Source organism: Petaurus breviceps, unplaced genomic scaffold (assembly GCF_028583685.1).
Source record: "Petaurus breviceps papuanus isolate PSGF00001 unplaced genomic scaffold, PetGlider_PUasm1.0 90977, whole genome shotgun sequence".
NCBI classification, from domain to species: Eukaryota; Metazoa; Chordata; class Mammalia; order Diprotodontia; family Petauridae; genus Petaurus; species Petaurus breviceps.
The window spans coordinates 25475159-25491625 of NW_027187391.1; the positions used below are offsets into that span (position 1 = coordinate 25475159).

The 16467-nt window shown below is 36.1% G+C and overlaps 1 protein-coding gene across 37 annotated transcripts in view; it reads left to right on the forward strand.

The window, feature by feature from the left end:
• TRDN (triadin) overlaps positions 1–16467 on the forward strand; it is a 565674-nt gene that overhangs the window by 315277 nt on the left and 233930 nt on the right. For 34 of the 37 annotated variants that reach the window (XM_069076909.1, XM_069076882.1, XM_069076893.1 and 31 more), the window contains one exon: positions 11541–11594. The exons of 2 other annotated variants lie outside the window; for them this stretch is intronic. In XM_069076909.1, coding sequence (XP_068933010.1) covers positions 11541–11594 — 54 coding nt within the window. Of the gene's footprint in view, positions 1–11537; positions 11595–16467 lie in introns of those variants that run through there. One more of the 37 variants, XM_069076920.1, reaches the window with a different exon arrangement.

A 16467-nucleotide genomic window follows, 5' to 3' on the forward strand; every position in this document is an offset into this window, starting at 1 on the left:
ATATGAAGATACTTGAAGAGATACTTTTCATATTCTCCTTCTTGCGTTTATCATGGCTTAATTATTTCAAGAATTATTTTGAAGGAAAAATAACCTCATAATATTCCTAGCTTTTTTTCAACTCACTATTTCCTATTTGCAAATACATTGTACAGATTCCCTACTTGTTACTGGCATAGATTTTAATTATTCTGTTTCTCCCATACTTTGAACTCCTTTCTCTTCCCCACCCCTTTGTCCCATTATCTTATTCTTCCAACTATTGGTAAAATTTGATTTTCGGTCAAATAAAATGCTGTTCTCTCATCTGGTTCCACACTCTGTACTTAGCATATCTGAATCTCACTGACTAGGGACCTTCATTCTTATAAGGAAATTGCTCTACAGAGCCAACCTTTCATTCTTAGAGGAAGAGTTACTTTTCCTGCTTTGCAAGGAGCCACTGCCCCTTCCCACACCTCCTAGATAATTGAGAGATCCATACACACTAGTTCCATTTCCTTACTTTCCACTTTCTCAATCTGAAATCTGACTTCTTTCCTCATCAATTTGCTCAAACTTCATTCTTAAAGACTCCTTATACTTTAAGGCTTAGTTCAAATTTCTCCTCCTTCAGGAACATTTACCTGAAATTGCCAGCCTGTGGTAGTCTTGTCATTTTATGAACTCCTAAAGAGTTTATTATATGCACTATTAGTTAGTACTTAATCATTTTCTGCTTTAAGGTAGTACACAGAATAATGTTCACCAATCCATTCATTCAACAGGAAATTGTTACATATCTGTTATATGCCAGTTACTATGCTAGGCCCTGGGAATACAGAAACAACAATGGAATAATCCTGGCTCTCAAACAGTTTTCACTCTTCTTAAGATAGAGTATGTGTACTTAGAATGTTAAAAAAAAAACTGTAATGGAAATGCAAATTTAAAGATCTTCCCTGCCCCCTAGGCCCTTTGATAGGCTTAAGAGACTCTGAGAACCTTCCTTGATTTGAAAATATACTCTTGCCCCCTAATAGACTGAATGTGGTCACATGGAGCCTGTGGCAGGAGGCTTGGTTTTCAGGAATGCCAACACCTTGATGCTGTGTGATTGGGCAGTGGGTCAAGAGGGTGGTTATATTCTCTGACCCAGGAGAAGGCTATATAATCCCTGATGTTAGGCTTTGCTTTGGGGCTCACTTTGAGAAGTGTTGTGTGATTTGACCAGATGAGACTCTGGGCAGCCGTTTAGAGCCCCCTGGCTTTGAAAACCCAGATGTTGATGCTTCCTTCTCTGGTAACTGTGATTTGGTATGGATGTAATGGTTGGACACTTTGGAAGCCTGTCTGCTTGATCTGTTTCTTTGTCTTGTAACTTCTGTCTGTATACTCTGAAGTTCAGGGTGCTGACCTTTTCCCCTGAACTAGGTAAACAATATATGTTTGATTGATTAAAGTAAGCTTGTTAACCCATTTTGAGTTGTTTTCCTTTAGAAAAGCAGATCTAAGAACTTCTGTTGGCAGCCACCCTGGGGATGTTGGGGTGCTTACTGCTACAACAACATATATGCAAAGTACTTTTAGAGGAGGACATAATTATATAGATTCTTGTCTCTTAATTATTTTAGGGGTTATTCTAAGTCTAATGAGAAATATACAAAAATTATGTTAAGCAGACTCCAAGCTACATGAGGTCAGGGACCACATCTTAACTTCTGTGTTTCCCTCCTTAGGCAGCTAGCATATTGCATAGGAACTCAGTAAATACTTGCTGAGTGAATGAATGAATGAATAACTACGAGAGTGAGCATTCAGTAAAGCATGTTCTATTTCAAAAGCTCTTTTGGGAAAAATTTAGTCCTTTGATTCACTATTCAGCCTGCAGAATAAGCTTAGCAGTAGTTGTTTGGTTATACATGAAATCTAAATTCCTCATTTTGGTAGATTTAAGGCAATCTACTAAGAATCCCTTCATTATGGGTATGATTGATACATTAAACAAAAAAAGTTTTTAGCAGCTATACTGCTTTTCAATTTCTTTGGAACTTTTCATCATGTTTTCCTTTCCTAGGAAAGTCATCACTGGAAAATCTCATTGTGCTGCAAAATTGAATCTGATTGGTACTCACATCTCATCTGTTTCCTCTGCAATTCTGCTTGGACCCTCGAGAGCAGGGCCATGGGTTCCAAAGTAATTAAAGAGGGGTCTCAGTACAGTTTTTTTCTCCCCATTTCCTATCAGTTACACTGTTTTTCAGAATTTATAGAACTCTCTATCATACCCCCCAAAACTAGGTGCCTTCCTACCTTTTTCAACTTTCATTTGTGTGTTATCTCCCATCTTAGACTGGAATCTCTTTGAGGGCAGGGACTATCTTTGCTTTCATTTGTATACCCACCACCTAGCACAATGCCTGGCACATAGTAGGCACATAACAAATGTTTATTGACTATTGATTGATAATAGCTAATCCACAGAGTCTTCCCATTTGGACATGTTATTATCTGTGTTAGTTTCACTTACTGAAAGAGAGGGATCCCTAAAAAAGGGACACAAAACTTTGTTTCTGATACATATGTCCTTACTATGACAAGTTCTATATCAAATTCAACTGAACTGGATTTAAAAGACTTAGGGAATAGCTAGATTATGTTATAAGGAAAGGAGGCAAATTCATTTGAAGTAGAATTCCTTGACATACACCGTTAATTTTCTTTTTTAAAATATTTTTTCTCAATTACATGTGAAAAAATTTTGACATTTTTTTGAGTAACAAATTCTCAAGAAGGCAACCAATTTGATATAGATTATACATGTGAAGTCATATTAGTCCTATTGCAAAAGAAAATAATGAGCAAAAAAGAAGTAAAAAAAAATGTATGCTTTAATCTGCATTCAGACTCCATCAGTTCTCTCTCTGGAGAGGTGGATAGCATTTTTCATCACAGGTTCAAATTGTCTTGGAACATTGGATTGCTCAGAATAGTTAAGTCATTTGGTTGGTCATCATATAATATTGCTGTTGCTATGTACAATGTTCTCCTTGTTCTGCTCGCTTCACTTTGTATCTGTTTATGTAAGTTTTTCTAGGTTTGCTGAAACTATCCTGTTTACCATTTCTTAGAGCACAATAGTATTATTCCATCAGGATATATGCCCCAATTTCTTCAGTCATTCCCCAATCGATGAGTCTTTCTTCAATTTCCAATTCTTTTTTTACCACAAAAGTACTATTGTAAATGTTTTTGCACTGGTTGTTTTACTTTTTAAAAAATCTCTTTAGGATACAATCCTAGTTGTGATATTGCTGGAACAAAGGGTATGAACAGTTTTATAGCCCTTTGGACATAGTTCCAAATTATCCTTCACATCATTTCACAACTCCATCAAAGGTGCATTAGTGTCCTGATTTTTCTACATCCCCTACAACATTCATAATTTTCCCTTTCTGTCATATTAGGCAATCTGATAGCTGTGAGGTGGTAGCTCAGAGTTATTTTAATTTGCATTTCTCTAATCAACAGTGATTCAGAGCATTATTTTCATTTCTTCTATTGAAAACTACCTATTTGTATCCTGTGTCTATTTATCAATTGGAAAATGAATAATATCCCTATAAATTTGACTCAGTTCTTATAGTTGAGAAGTGAAGTCTTTATGCAGGAAACTTGCTATGAATTTTTCTTTTCTGCCAATTTCCTACTTTCCTTCTGATCTTGGCTATGTAAGTTTTGTTTGTGCAAAAACTTTAAATTTCTTTTTTTTCAATGAGATATTTCACATTTTCTTCTTTTTTTCTTCTTTTGACTTTGATTGTTTCTTAATGTCTTATGGGGTCATTATTTTCCACTTGCTCAACTCTAATTTTTAAGAAATCATGTGCTTCAGGAAGCTTTTGTACCTCTTTTTCTATTAGGACAATTTTGCTCTTTTAAGGAGTTTCTCTCTTCAGTACATTTTTGTGCCTTTTGCCACTGGGCCAGATCTGTTTTTTAAGGTATTATTTTCTTCAGTATTTTTTGTGCTTTTTTACCAAGCTGTTAACTCCCTCTTTTTAAAATTTTCTTGTATAACTCTTACTTATTTTCACATTTTTCTTTCTTATTTGATTTTTAAAATATTTTTTGAGTTCTTAGAGAAATTCTTATTGGTCTTGTATCTAAATGGCTTTTTCTTCAAGGATTTGCTAGTTACTGGTTTAACCTAGTTGTCTTCTTCTGAGTTTGTGTCTTGGTCTCCCCTGTCACCATAGAAAATTTTTATGGTAATATTCTTTTTTTTATTGTTTTCTAATTTTCCTGACTATTTCTTGACTTTTAACTTTACGTTAAAGTTGGGCTCTGCTCTCAGAAGGAAGGAGGAACTGTCTTAAGCTTTAGGTTTCCTGTTCTACTGTTTTCAGAGCTAATTTTGGGGTTTTCAATGTTTTCAAAATGGTATCGTCTAAGGAGAAGTGTGGTGGTCACTGTTCTCTTGGCCTGTGCCCTGTTACTTAACCCGGAGCTCTGCAAGTTCTGTTGCTCCCTTTGGCTCTGAAATGATAACTTGGACTCCTGCTCTCCTGGTTGCAATCAGTAATACTCTTTTCTCCCTTGGAACTGAGATCAGGACACCTCTTTCCTTGTCAGTGACCACAAGCACTCTTCGTCTTGAAACTATTACCAGGATACCTGCCCTTCTACACCTGCAAGCTCTATGGCTTCTCTTTGCCCTGAAACCACACCACAGAACTTATATAGGCAAAGCAACAGAGTCCTCACCTCAGTGCCAGCTTAGGGTCTCCTGTATTCTATTTCTGACCAGTTTTCCCAACCCACTTACTATCTCTGGACTGAAAGTTCCCAAAGCTGCAGCTGCCACTAAAGCAACCACCTCCAAGTTCTGCTGCTGGTGCTGCTACAATGTGGCCTGTGATGTACTCTGGGCAATCTGGAAGAGTTTAGGTGAGTTCCTGCCTCTGCTCTGCCATCTTATCTCTAAACCCCCACTCATTTTTTCAAACAGTCAAATGTTTGATATTTCTCAATGTATGTTTATTGTGGAGTACTATACCATGCTACCTCTCATGAAGAAGCTTAATGACTATTCTTTTCAAGGATTATATTGGTAGATCGCCTTTCCTATCTTCACTTCTCAATTTCCCAGAGGATGGGAGTCATCTACAGTCATCCTGATCTATATCTTGACACTGGACCCTGGTGGCTCTGGAGGAAAGAGTGAGGCTGGTGATTTTTCACAGCCCTCCTCACTTAAATCCAATTCACTTCAAGTTATGACATCACCTTCCTGAAATCATGTCTTCTTTGAGAATGAAGGACAAACAGCAAATGAATGGTCCCAGAGGAAAAACTCCTTTACTTGTAATCCCAGGAAAGAACCAATTCAGTCTGTAGAGACTACAGATAGGTTTTTCAATCACTTAGGTTTAAACTCTAAAAGTCTTAACTAAGGAGATCTTTAGATGATTTTAACTGAGAGAAGTTTCCTTTTCTCTCTTTAGGGAAATCTTCGGCAAAGTTAGAGCAATTAAAATATTTTCCAGAATAGACTCTTTCCTGATAAAAGACTATATAAAGGGATACTTATAGTCAACAGGGGGGAAAACCATAATGCCCAGATGCATCAGTATTTATAGCAAAAGCAAAACAAACAAAAAAATCTGATACAATGCATTTGTAGGCTTGGCTAAATTATGGCAGTTATTGTAAATGATGCTGCCAGTTTATTTAGATTTTTTAACCTCCAGCAATAACAGATTATTTTGATAAATTATTCATACCATTGCAATGTACACCTTTTGAAATTTGCATCTCTGGCAGCAAATAAGCACTCTTTTCCAGCTGCAGTCCCCTCGGCCAGACAGAATGGCCAAAGGCTGCTTCACGATTAATTTCATCTCAGTGTGGTAATTATCATACTGAAATGAAGTAATGCCCAGAAATATGCTTTCCTAGAGCTACAAATGCAAACTGTTTTTAGCCCAAGAGCTTTTAAGCATGTAGTAACTTTCAGTTCTGAGATGGATGTCCCTTTCCTTCTTTTGAAGGAGAAGCTTTCTAGCCATAAAGATTAAGGTTAGACAATTGTTTGAATAGAACTCCCCCAACCACTCAGATTTAAAATAATAATACGTTAGAGCTTAATTCAATGCTTCGTTGAACTGATCACATTGGCTTTATTTCCCTTATTGGGTCCAAAGGTGATGACCATATAGGGAAGAGGGAATATTTTTAGGTGGTTACAAGGAGTATTGGGTTTGCATGTCACTGATCAGAGTTTATATTAAAGTGGGAAAAAAAAACATATTTGGAATCAGGAATACTTGGGTTCAAATCCATGACACCAGCCCTGTCATGATAAAAAAAATCACTTCAACTCACTTAGCCTTAATTTCTCTGTTGGTAAAATCAAAACACTGATTATATGCATTCACTTTATCATAGGATGGTTTGAGGGTATAAGGGGATAATGACTGTAAAGTACTTGGCAAATCCAAAAGCAAAGCCCCACATAAATGCTGACATTGTTACTGGAGATTGTGTTTTTGTTGGCTTCTTGATTCATTTCAGAGGAATTGAAATAGCACTCAACTTTTCCCTGTTGTTTCTTCATCTGTCTAATGGTAATCTTACATCACGTCTCCATTTTGGGAATCAATGAGAGTTCCTTAAATACAATTTAGGTGCATCTTACAGAATCCTTAACAAAAGATATTTGTAATCTCTGTTTTTCTTGTTTAGAATCCAAGGAAGTTTCAAGTTTTGGTTTCTGTCATTCAAAGTTAAATGGAACTGGGTGTGAGTTGCAGTCCCTTTAATTTCTGCTAGCAGGGAGGCTGAAGTTTGTAGATTATTTGATTTCAGGAGGACTAAAGCTGATCAGGTGTCTGTACTGTCTGTTATCATTATGGAGAGCACCTGAAAGGGTAGCCACCAGGCTGCCTGTGGAGGAGTAAGCTGGCCCAGGTCAGAAAGAAGCAACTCAAAATTTCCATGGCAATAAGCAGTGGATAAGGCCCATTAGTGGTCACTGTAATTCTGACCTGCAAGAGATAGGGAGACCAAGTTTTTTTTTTTAAAAATCACATGTTAAAGTAAACTCATTTTTTGATGATATATGCAGTTTAAAATAAATTCATAGAATTCATAAAATAGGAAAATGAGGCTTATGCTAAAGAACACATGCCGGGGTCCATTATGAAGAAATTAATTCCATATTAAAATGTTTACTTTCTTAAAGATATCAATTCATCTCAGTTTTACTAGCAGGGTGTTAGCTTTATCTGTACACGTATAGAAGAATCAGAAAAAAGAAAACATTTGATATCTCCAGTTTGTCGTAAATCCTTTATATTGCTATATCTTTCAACAGGGACTTGGAAATACTCTCTCCTATTGTTAAATTTCTAAATTATTATTCAAACATCCCTATGGGAATTAGACTGATATTTCTGTGCAGCTTTAACCTTGCTGAGGTCTACAGATCAGGTCTTTATTAGCAGATTACAGAGTTTTCCAGTTTGGTTTACCTAATGCTCCTTGAGAGCTTTCCTCATCCCTTACTTCTTCCTACCCTGATGTTGTTAGGATGTTTTGATAATGCTTTTTTTTCCTGATTTAAGAATATTTTCTTTTCATACTATATTTTCTCCCTAGGGGAAAAAATTGTGTGTGTGTATGTCTGTGTGTATCTTTATATCACAATACATATTTGTTTGGTATATGTATGTGTATATAAACATATATATATATATGTCTATGTTTTTCTGTATACTCCAAAGAATATAAAGAATACCATAGAAATTATGTTTTCATTTCAGAAGAGGTTTTTAAGTTCTCTTTCCAGCTCCAAATCTATACTCCTATGATCTAAAAGGAGACAGATGAAAAAGGAACAGTGAGAGAATTGCCAATCTTGACTATATACACTCCCTGGGCTGCCTTCTTAATTTCACATCCTCTAGTTTCAATATAAGATTCCTCTTTATTATCATGGGACTTCAGGAGTTAAGACTTTGTAGGGTTAGCAGATGTCAAGTCTGATCTCCTCTGCATGTGGTCTCTGTCATTAGGAAGCTGCTATACTTACAGAATGAATACATTTGGGCAGATTTCTGCGGGGGGGGGGAAACAACATATGATCTTTAAAGCTGTTAATACCTATCCAGAGAGGCAAAACATCCATAATAGTTGTAAGGTTCCAAGAGATGGCAGGCTTTTGGAGGAGGAGTGCCACAATGGGAGATGCTGAGTAGCCAGCAGGCATCAGTTCTGTGCTAGATGCTTTGGAGGAGGCAGCACCAATTAGGGTAGAGTAGCATATTAGGAACAATAGATGGTGCCTAAAACAAACAAAGAAAAAAAACCATAGTCTTCCTTCCAGATTTGCTGAGGATCAGCTAGAGAAAATATTTCCTCTGGCCTTAATCAATATGGAGATGACACTAAGAATATAGATAAAAGAAATTGTCTTGAGAATATTTAAGGAAAAAAAGTTCATAAAAGGTAAGGGACCTCTCATTTTCTAGGAAGAGAGGAACAGCATGCTTCAGAAGCTAAAGAACCCTGGACTTAGAGTCAAGAGACCTTTCTTCAAGGTTATGACACTTATGACATTACTCATTCAGATGTTTGATAATGGGCAAATGACTTCAGTTCTCTGAACCTCAGTTACTTTATCTATAAAATGGGCTTAGTTATAATTTCATGACTTATAGAAAAACTTAAAGTGCTATATAAAATTGGTTTCTTATCAAGAGGAGAAGCTTTTACTTTTCCTAAAATCTTTAGATTATCCCTATAGGAGGAGTGAGGAGAATGCTAACACTAAATTAATAAACTCATAGAATCATAGAACTGTAAGGGATCTCTGAGCTACTACTATAGGCAAAACATTTAGAAAACTTTAAAGGACTATTCAAAAGTCAGTTATTGTTTTACTATTTGTTAAAAAAAAGAGCTCCATTGATGATCTCTAAGGTTCTTTCCAACTTAAAATTACATAAGATTATGATGCTTAATAATGACAGAAACTCACCCAGGAATGTCTCCACCTAGAGTTCCAAAATTCTAACACGTACCTCTGCTCTACAAAATTCAATCTCCTTGTTTCCCTCCTTGATTTCTGCTCTAGGCTACAAGAGAGCTAGTTGATCTGAATCTACACACAGAGTGGGTCACTGAAATCTCACCTTGATCCTTTGGTCCTTCCCTTCCCCTCTGGACAGTTTCCTCCTCCACAATCTGCCAAGGAAACACTCTGCATGTCTCTCATTTTCTCAATCACTTAATAGAAATAGTCAAAGAAAGCAGGGCTCTCAACACAGCATTAATCTTTCTGCTCAGCATTTTCATTGGCTGTCTACTGTGCCTGGAATTTTCTTCTTCCTCATTCCCACCTTTGGCTTACCTGGCTTCCTCCAAGTCTCAGCTAAATTCTCAGCTTATGTAAGAAGACTTTCTCAGCTGTCATTTAATGTTAGTGCCTTCTCTGAAATTACTTCTAGTATATAAAGGATACTTTGTATGTCATATGTGTACATAGTTACTGTAATGGTGACTTCTTCGCTAGTCCGTTAGCTCATTGAGAAAAGGAGCTGTTTTAATTTTATTTTTTTTTTCATTTTTGCTTTTGCTTTTGCTTTGTGTCTCAGCTCTCAGCATAGTTCCTGGCATATAATATGGGTTTAATAATGCTTAATGACTATTGATTAGCTGACAAATCCTATGTCAGATGCTTACAAACTTTGTGATCCTGGGCAAGTAATCTAAAACTCACTAATCCTCAGTTTTCTTATCTGTCATACTGTGATAATAAAAGTTGATCGAATGTGATAATATGTGCAAAATGCTTTATAAACATTAAAGTATTATATGAATGGTAGCTCTTAGAGACATCAAAGTTATCTTAGAAGACATAGTCTCATGTGAATGGCAGGTAGTATTTCAGAGTCTTCTTCATGGTAAGAATTTGTTTATATATACTGAATGAATAAGGTGAATTTCTACTAAAAATGCCTTCCCTAAATAAAGGTATCTCCTGAATTTTCCTATATCCTAAATAGAGTAGATGGAAATTATTTAACTAATTCAGGTGATTTTCATTTACTACAACCTTCATAACTGAATGAAAGATTATGGTTTGGCGATAATAAAGATCATAATTAAGGTGATTAATTAGCTCACTTAACAATATGAAAATAAGGATTGGAAATGGAAACTTGTTGTTGGTTGTTTTTTGGCAGGAAACAAGCCCATCAGGAAAAGTCAGTGGAGCTTTGCTCATAACTCTGCCAAAAAAAAAGTTCTGATTTAATCATGATCTGTTCTAATTCTTACCAGAGTCACATAGACTTAAATAAATTGCAATTATTGTTTAATGTTAGTTGAGTAAAGGAGTGAGTGTTCAAAAAAAAAAAAACTCCGCATTTGGATACTTAACATCATGCCCTGTACTTAGCATGTATCTATTAAATATTTGTTCTTGTCCCTTCAAAGTTCAAGTTCTATGATTCTAGATATAAATGAATATGCTTTTATATCTAGAACACCAGGTCAATTATTATTATTATATCATTAATTTTTTAAAAATTTTTATTTATTTATTTTTTTAAAATCAAGTAACTTGCTCAAGGTTACACGGCCAGTTATTTCTGGGTGTGGTGCTAAGTATCTGAGCCCGGATTTGATCCCCAGGTCATCCTGACACTGGAGCCGGTGCTCTTACTCTCTTTGCTACCTGGCCGCCCCTTTATATCATTAATTATTATTAATCATTAATTATCATTCTGAATTTTTTTTGCTTCTTCAAAACATAGTGATCAACTCTATTTAATCAGTCTTATTTTTAGTTTGTAACTTCTTTTGTTTCTACTATCCTTTTTTAATGAGGTTTTGTAGTTGTGTACTTTAATACCCTGTTTCTCTAAGGAAAAAATTTCAAAGGGGGAAAAACCTGAAAACAAAAGGAATAGAAAACTTAAAAAAAAAAAGCAATACACTTCCTCAGTATTTCACACCACATAACAGTTCCTACAGCCACACTAATGGTAGAAGGAACAGTGGTGGGAATAAATGACAACAGAGATAATGTCACCTTAAAGGAAAAAAATTAAAGTCTGAAAGTTGACTCTTTTCATTTTCTGTTCTTAGATTTGCCATTGATTGATATTGAATAGGTCACTTTCTTTATGTCTGAATTGTTCATCAATGTATTGGGATTATAGATAGTACAGTGATGATTTGTAAGGGATCTTTAAATTTTTTTTTTCTGGATATTTTCCTCTGTAGGCTCTACAGGAATACAAAATATTATTGCAATTGTCAGCACTAAGGCAATAGCAGTTTTTGGATTATTTCATGCCTTTATTTGGTTCAGTAATATTTCCCTGGGAAAGCTTCACATTCTTTCTAATAAATATCTTCATTTTTTTTTTTACTAGAAAGATTGTATGTGCCAGTGGACATGCTGTATTAACATTTGTTGTTTCTCTTATAGTTGTATATTTTTGTGATATAACACTTCATAGTAATTGGTTTAATTTGTTCTTTTTAAGAGCCTGGGAAAGCTCCTGAAGCCAAACAAGGGACTATTAAAGTGGCCACACAAGGTAAAGAATGGAATTTTTCTCTAATCCTTCAACTGGTTCATTTTCAAAGTATTGTACTTAGAGACAAAAGCTGTGAATTCAGTTTATTGCAGAACACCACCATCTGCTGGCAGAGTAGGGAAGAGATTATTTTTATCAGTTATAATTGATGGTTCTATCTCTTTGTTATTACGTGGATTCTTTTGATAGGATCACAAATTTAAACCTGAAAGAGATCTTAAAAACCATGTTGTTCAACCCCTGCTTTTTATTGGAAAAAAACAGTCTCAGAGAGGAGAAGTTACAGTGCCTGCCTTTCTCACCAGTTTTGCCTTCTCTTTACTCTGTGAGCATTTTTGTTTATACTTATACATGTACACAGTTTCCTCCAGATTGAAAAGAAGTTCCTTGAAAGTAGGAGTTGTTTCAGTTTTATTTCTGTTATCTCTAGTACCTAGCAGAGTTCCAGAAATATAAAAGGGGTTTCATGGTTGTTTGTTGATTGATTGATACTTTGAATATTATCCTTACATTACCTCTCAGAGCCCCTAGGTGCATCTCTAGGAATATAAATTACAAAAGAGTTGCAGATTTGTATTAGGCAAGAGATCTCCTCACCTGAAGTTCCTTATGGGGATAAAATCACAGGCTCCTACCAACAACAAAAAATATTGATATACTAGAAAATCAGAACTGTTTACAATTCATCAGACCTCATTATTTTCACAATTACTATAAAACATATTTATACATGTGAAATATAACTATAAAATAGTACAATGGATTCCCATAAGTCAAATAAAATATAGGCACAAAATTGACATTTTGTCTTGAAGGAATAATCCTGATCACATTCTTTATGGGATCCACTGAAAGACACTGCTTTTGCCTCAAGTTGCCTCTGATTTTGAAGAATGAGACAATCTTTTAACAGTCGCCTTTGAATGATACCCATTGGGAAAGCCAGTATCAGTAAACCTAAGTTAAATAATACTGAGTGATACATCAGAGTGACTATACATTCCTGATATAAGGAATGGTATAGATCAAAGCAAGGATTTTACATTTGATACAAAAAGAAAGCTTGCTGGTGGGCTCTTCAGTGAAAAATGCACATGGCACATCAGAGAGAAAACTAGAAAAAAAAACCCAGTGTATTACAACAGAACTTCACTAAATAGTACATATGAAACTTAAAGTGTTACCATCTTATAGCAATCTTTGAGTTGAGAGACTTTATAAATCAAGTAATCTACCCTTTTAGCTAGGTGGCACAGTGGATAGAGTGCTGGGCCTTGAGTCAAGACTCATCTTCCTGACATCAAATCTGGTCCCCGACACCTGCTAGTTGTATGGTTCTGGGCAAGTCTCTTAACCTTGTTTTTCTCAGTTCCTCATCTGTAAAATTTGGAGAAGGAAATGGCAAACCACTCTGATATCTTTGCCTTGAAAACCCCAAATGGAGTCACAAAGTCAGACACAACTGAAACAACTAAACAACAACAAAAAGTCCAATTTTCATGATGCTGCCAAAGTAATTTTCTAATGAAGCACTCTGGGGAAAAAAAAGAAAAGAGACTATAAGCTGCAAGCTAACAGTTATCAAGTTTGCCAGAATTCTAGAATGTTTTATTATAGGATGGTGTGAAAGCATCTAGAAAGGGAAACTGTGATCTCAAAGACCTAATGTGCTTTTAGTAAGAACTGATTATACCAGGCCAATTTCATCTCTTTTTTAATAGGAATAGTAATCAACTAGTATTGATTAAGTTCCTCCTATGTACCAAACATTATGCTGACGCTTTGGAATACAAAGAAAGGAAGAAATAAAACAGTCTAGTTAGGAAGACAGCATACAAACAACTATATACAAACAAGATATTTGCAAAGTGTATTGCGGATATTCTCAGAAGGAAGGCATTAAGGTTAAGATGCACTGCTTCTGAGGCAGAGCCAAGATGGTAGAGTAAAGGAAGGGATTTGCCTGAACTGTCCCTCAAACCTCTCCAAATATATTTAAAAATGACTCTAGGGTAGAGCACCAGCCCTAGAGTCAGGAGGACCTGAGTTCAAATCTGGCCTCAGACACTTAACACAAAAACTAGCCATGTGACCTTGGGCAAGTCACTTAACCCCAACTGCCCTCCAAAAAGCAAAAAAAAAAAAGACTAAATAAATTCTAGAGCAGAAGAACCTACAAAAAGACAGAGTGAAACAAATTTCCAGCCCAAGACAACTTGGAAAGTTGACAGGAAAGCTCTATTGTACCAGGATAAAAGATTTGCACAGTCCAGCTCAGGCTACACCAGTATAGATTGGGCCCCAGCAAAGCTGGAGCAGGCCTTAGGATGACTGAATCACTGACAGCAGTGTCAGTTTCAAGATCTCTCAGCCCACAGATGCCAAAGACAACTTAGAAGGTCAGCAGGAAGGGACTATCACAGCAGGGTGATAGTGGAGTGTAGTCTAGCATAGGTCAGGTCAGCATAGCCCTGGCCACAGCAAACTAGAAGAAGGCCTGGGGAGTGACTGATTTAGGAGTAGCAGCAGCTGCTTTCTGAGCTCTCAGCCCACAGATGGTAAGGGAGTCAAACAATTGGTCAGAAGAAGATGACAGGGGTTGTTTTGGTAGCACTGAGACAGGACTTAGTTGCATTGCCCATACTTGGATCCAGTTCTCAGGTGGTAGTCCCAGGGTGAGAATGGGCACTACCATAGTAGTGCTTGCAGCCACAGTGGAGCAGAGAACTTTATCATAATTCAAGTGCAGAAAAGAGTGCTTGTAGTTGCTCATAGACAAGAGCACAGTCAAGGAGAGTTATAAACATCTCTCCTTAGATCAAATCACCTTGGTATAACTGAAAACTTGCAGGTCCTTAGAGATATTTCTAAAAACAGCTGCATAAAACCCCTGAAGCCTGGGAAAGTGTACCTTCCACCCTGGAAGCAGAGCCTTGCTTTAGCAAAGACTTAGAAGTCAACTTTTTTTTTTTTTGGAGAAAAAGTTAACTTTTAACTGGCTGGGAAAATGAACTATTGGGGAGGGAGAGACAAAACTGTGATGATTGAAAGTTACTATACTGAAAAAAAAGACCAAAACTTATTTAGAAACTTATTTATAAAAAGCCAACAAAGTCAAAGCTTCCTACATCCAAAGAGCCCAAGAAAAATAAGATTTTGTCTCATGTCACCTCAAAAAGGATTTTTAAAATCAAGAGAGGTAGAGGAAAAATTGGGAAGAGAAATGAAAGTAATACAAGAAAATCATGAAAAACGAGTCAACAGTTTGATAAAAGAAAAACAAAAAATACTGAAGAAAATAATACCTTAAAAAACAGACTGGGCCAAATGGTAAAAGAGGTCCAAAAATCCAATGAGGAGAAGAATACCTTTAAAATCAGAATGGGCCAAATAGAAAAGGAGATCCAAAAGCTCACTGAAAAATAATTTCTTAAAAATAAGAATGGAGCAAATGGAAGCTAATGACTTTATAAGAAATAAAAAAAACCAATAAAACAAAACCAAAAAAATGAAAAATTAGCAATGTGAAGTATCTCTTTGATAAAACAACTGACCTGGTGAATAGATCCAGGAGAGATAATTTTAAAATTATTAAACTTCCTGAAAGCCATGATCAAAAGTAGAGCCTAGACATGCTCTTTCAAGACATTATCCAGGAAAATTGCCCTGATGTTCTAGAACCAGAGGGTAAAATAGAAATTGAAATAATCTACTGACTAGCTATTGAAAGAGATCCCAATGGGGCAGCTAGGTGATGCAGTGAATAGAGTACCAGCCCTGGAGTCAGGAGGACCTGAGTTCAGATTCGGCCTCAGAAACTTAACACTTATGAGCAGTGTGACCTTGGGCAAGTCACTTAACCCCAATTTCCCAGCCTTCCCTCCCTTCAATAAAGCAAAAAAAGAGATCCCAAAATAAAAACTTCAAGGAATATCATAGCCAAATTCCAGAGCCCCCATATCAAGAAAAAAATATTGCAAACAGTCAGAAAGAAACAATTTAAGTATCATGGAACCACGGTAAGGATAACACAAGATTTAGCAACTTCTACATTAAAGGGTCAGAGGACTTGGAATATAATATTCCAAAGGGTAAAGAAGCTAGTATTAAAACCAAGAACCAACTATCCAGCAAAAATGAGTATCATCCTTTAGGGGAAAAATGAATATTCAACAAAATAGAGGATTTTCAAGCATTCTTGATGAAAAGAGCAGAGCTGAATAGAAAATCTGGCTTTCAAACAAAAGTCTTAAGAGAAGGATAAAAACATAAGCAGGAAAGAGAAATCATAAGGAACTTAATTTTAAACTGTTTACATTCCTACATGGGAAGGTGATATTTGTAACTCATAAGAACTTTCTCCTTATTAGGGCAGTTAGAAGGAGTATATATAGACAGATGGCACAGGTGTGAGTTGAATGTGAAGGGGTGATATCTAAAAAATAAAATCGAGGGGTGAGAGGAATATGCTATGAGAAAGAGAAAGGGAGAGATAGAATGGGATAAATTATCTTACATGAAAGAAGCAAGAAAAAGCTTTTTACAGTGGAGGGAAGAGGAGGAAGGTGAGGAGTGAGTGAACCTTACTATTATCAGAATTGGCTCAAAGAGGGAATAACATATACATTTAATTAGGTATAAAAATCTGTCTTTCCCTATGGGAAAGTAGGAGGGGAAGGGGATAAGAGAAGAGCAGGAGTGATAGAAGGGAGGGAAGATTGGAGGAGGGAGCAGTAAGAAACAAAACACTTTTGAGGAGGCACAGGGTGAAAGGAGAGAAAGAATAGAATAAGCTGGAGTAGGGGGGAAGGAAATAGCAGTAGTAACTGTGAAAAAAAATTTTGAAGCAAGTTTCTTTGATAAAGGCCTCATT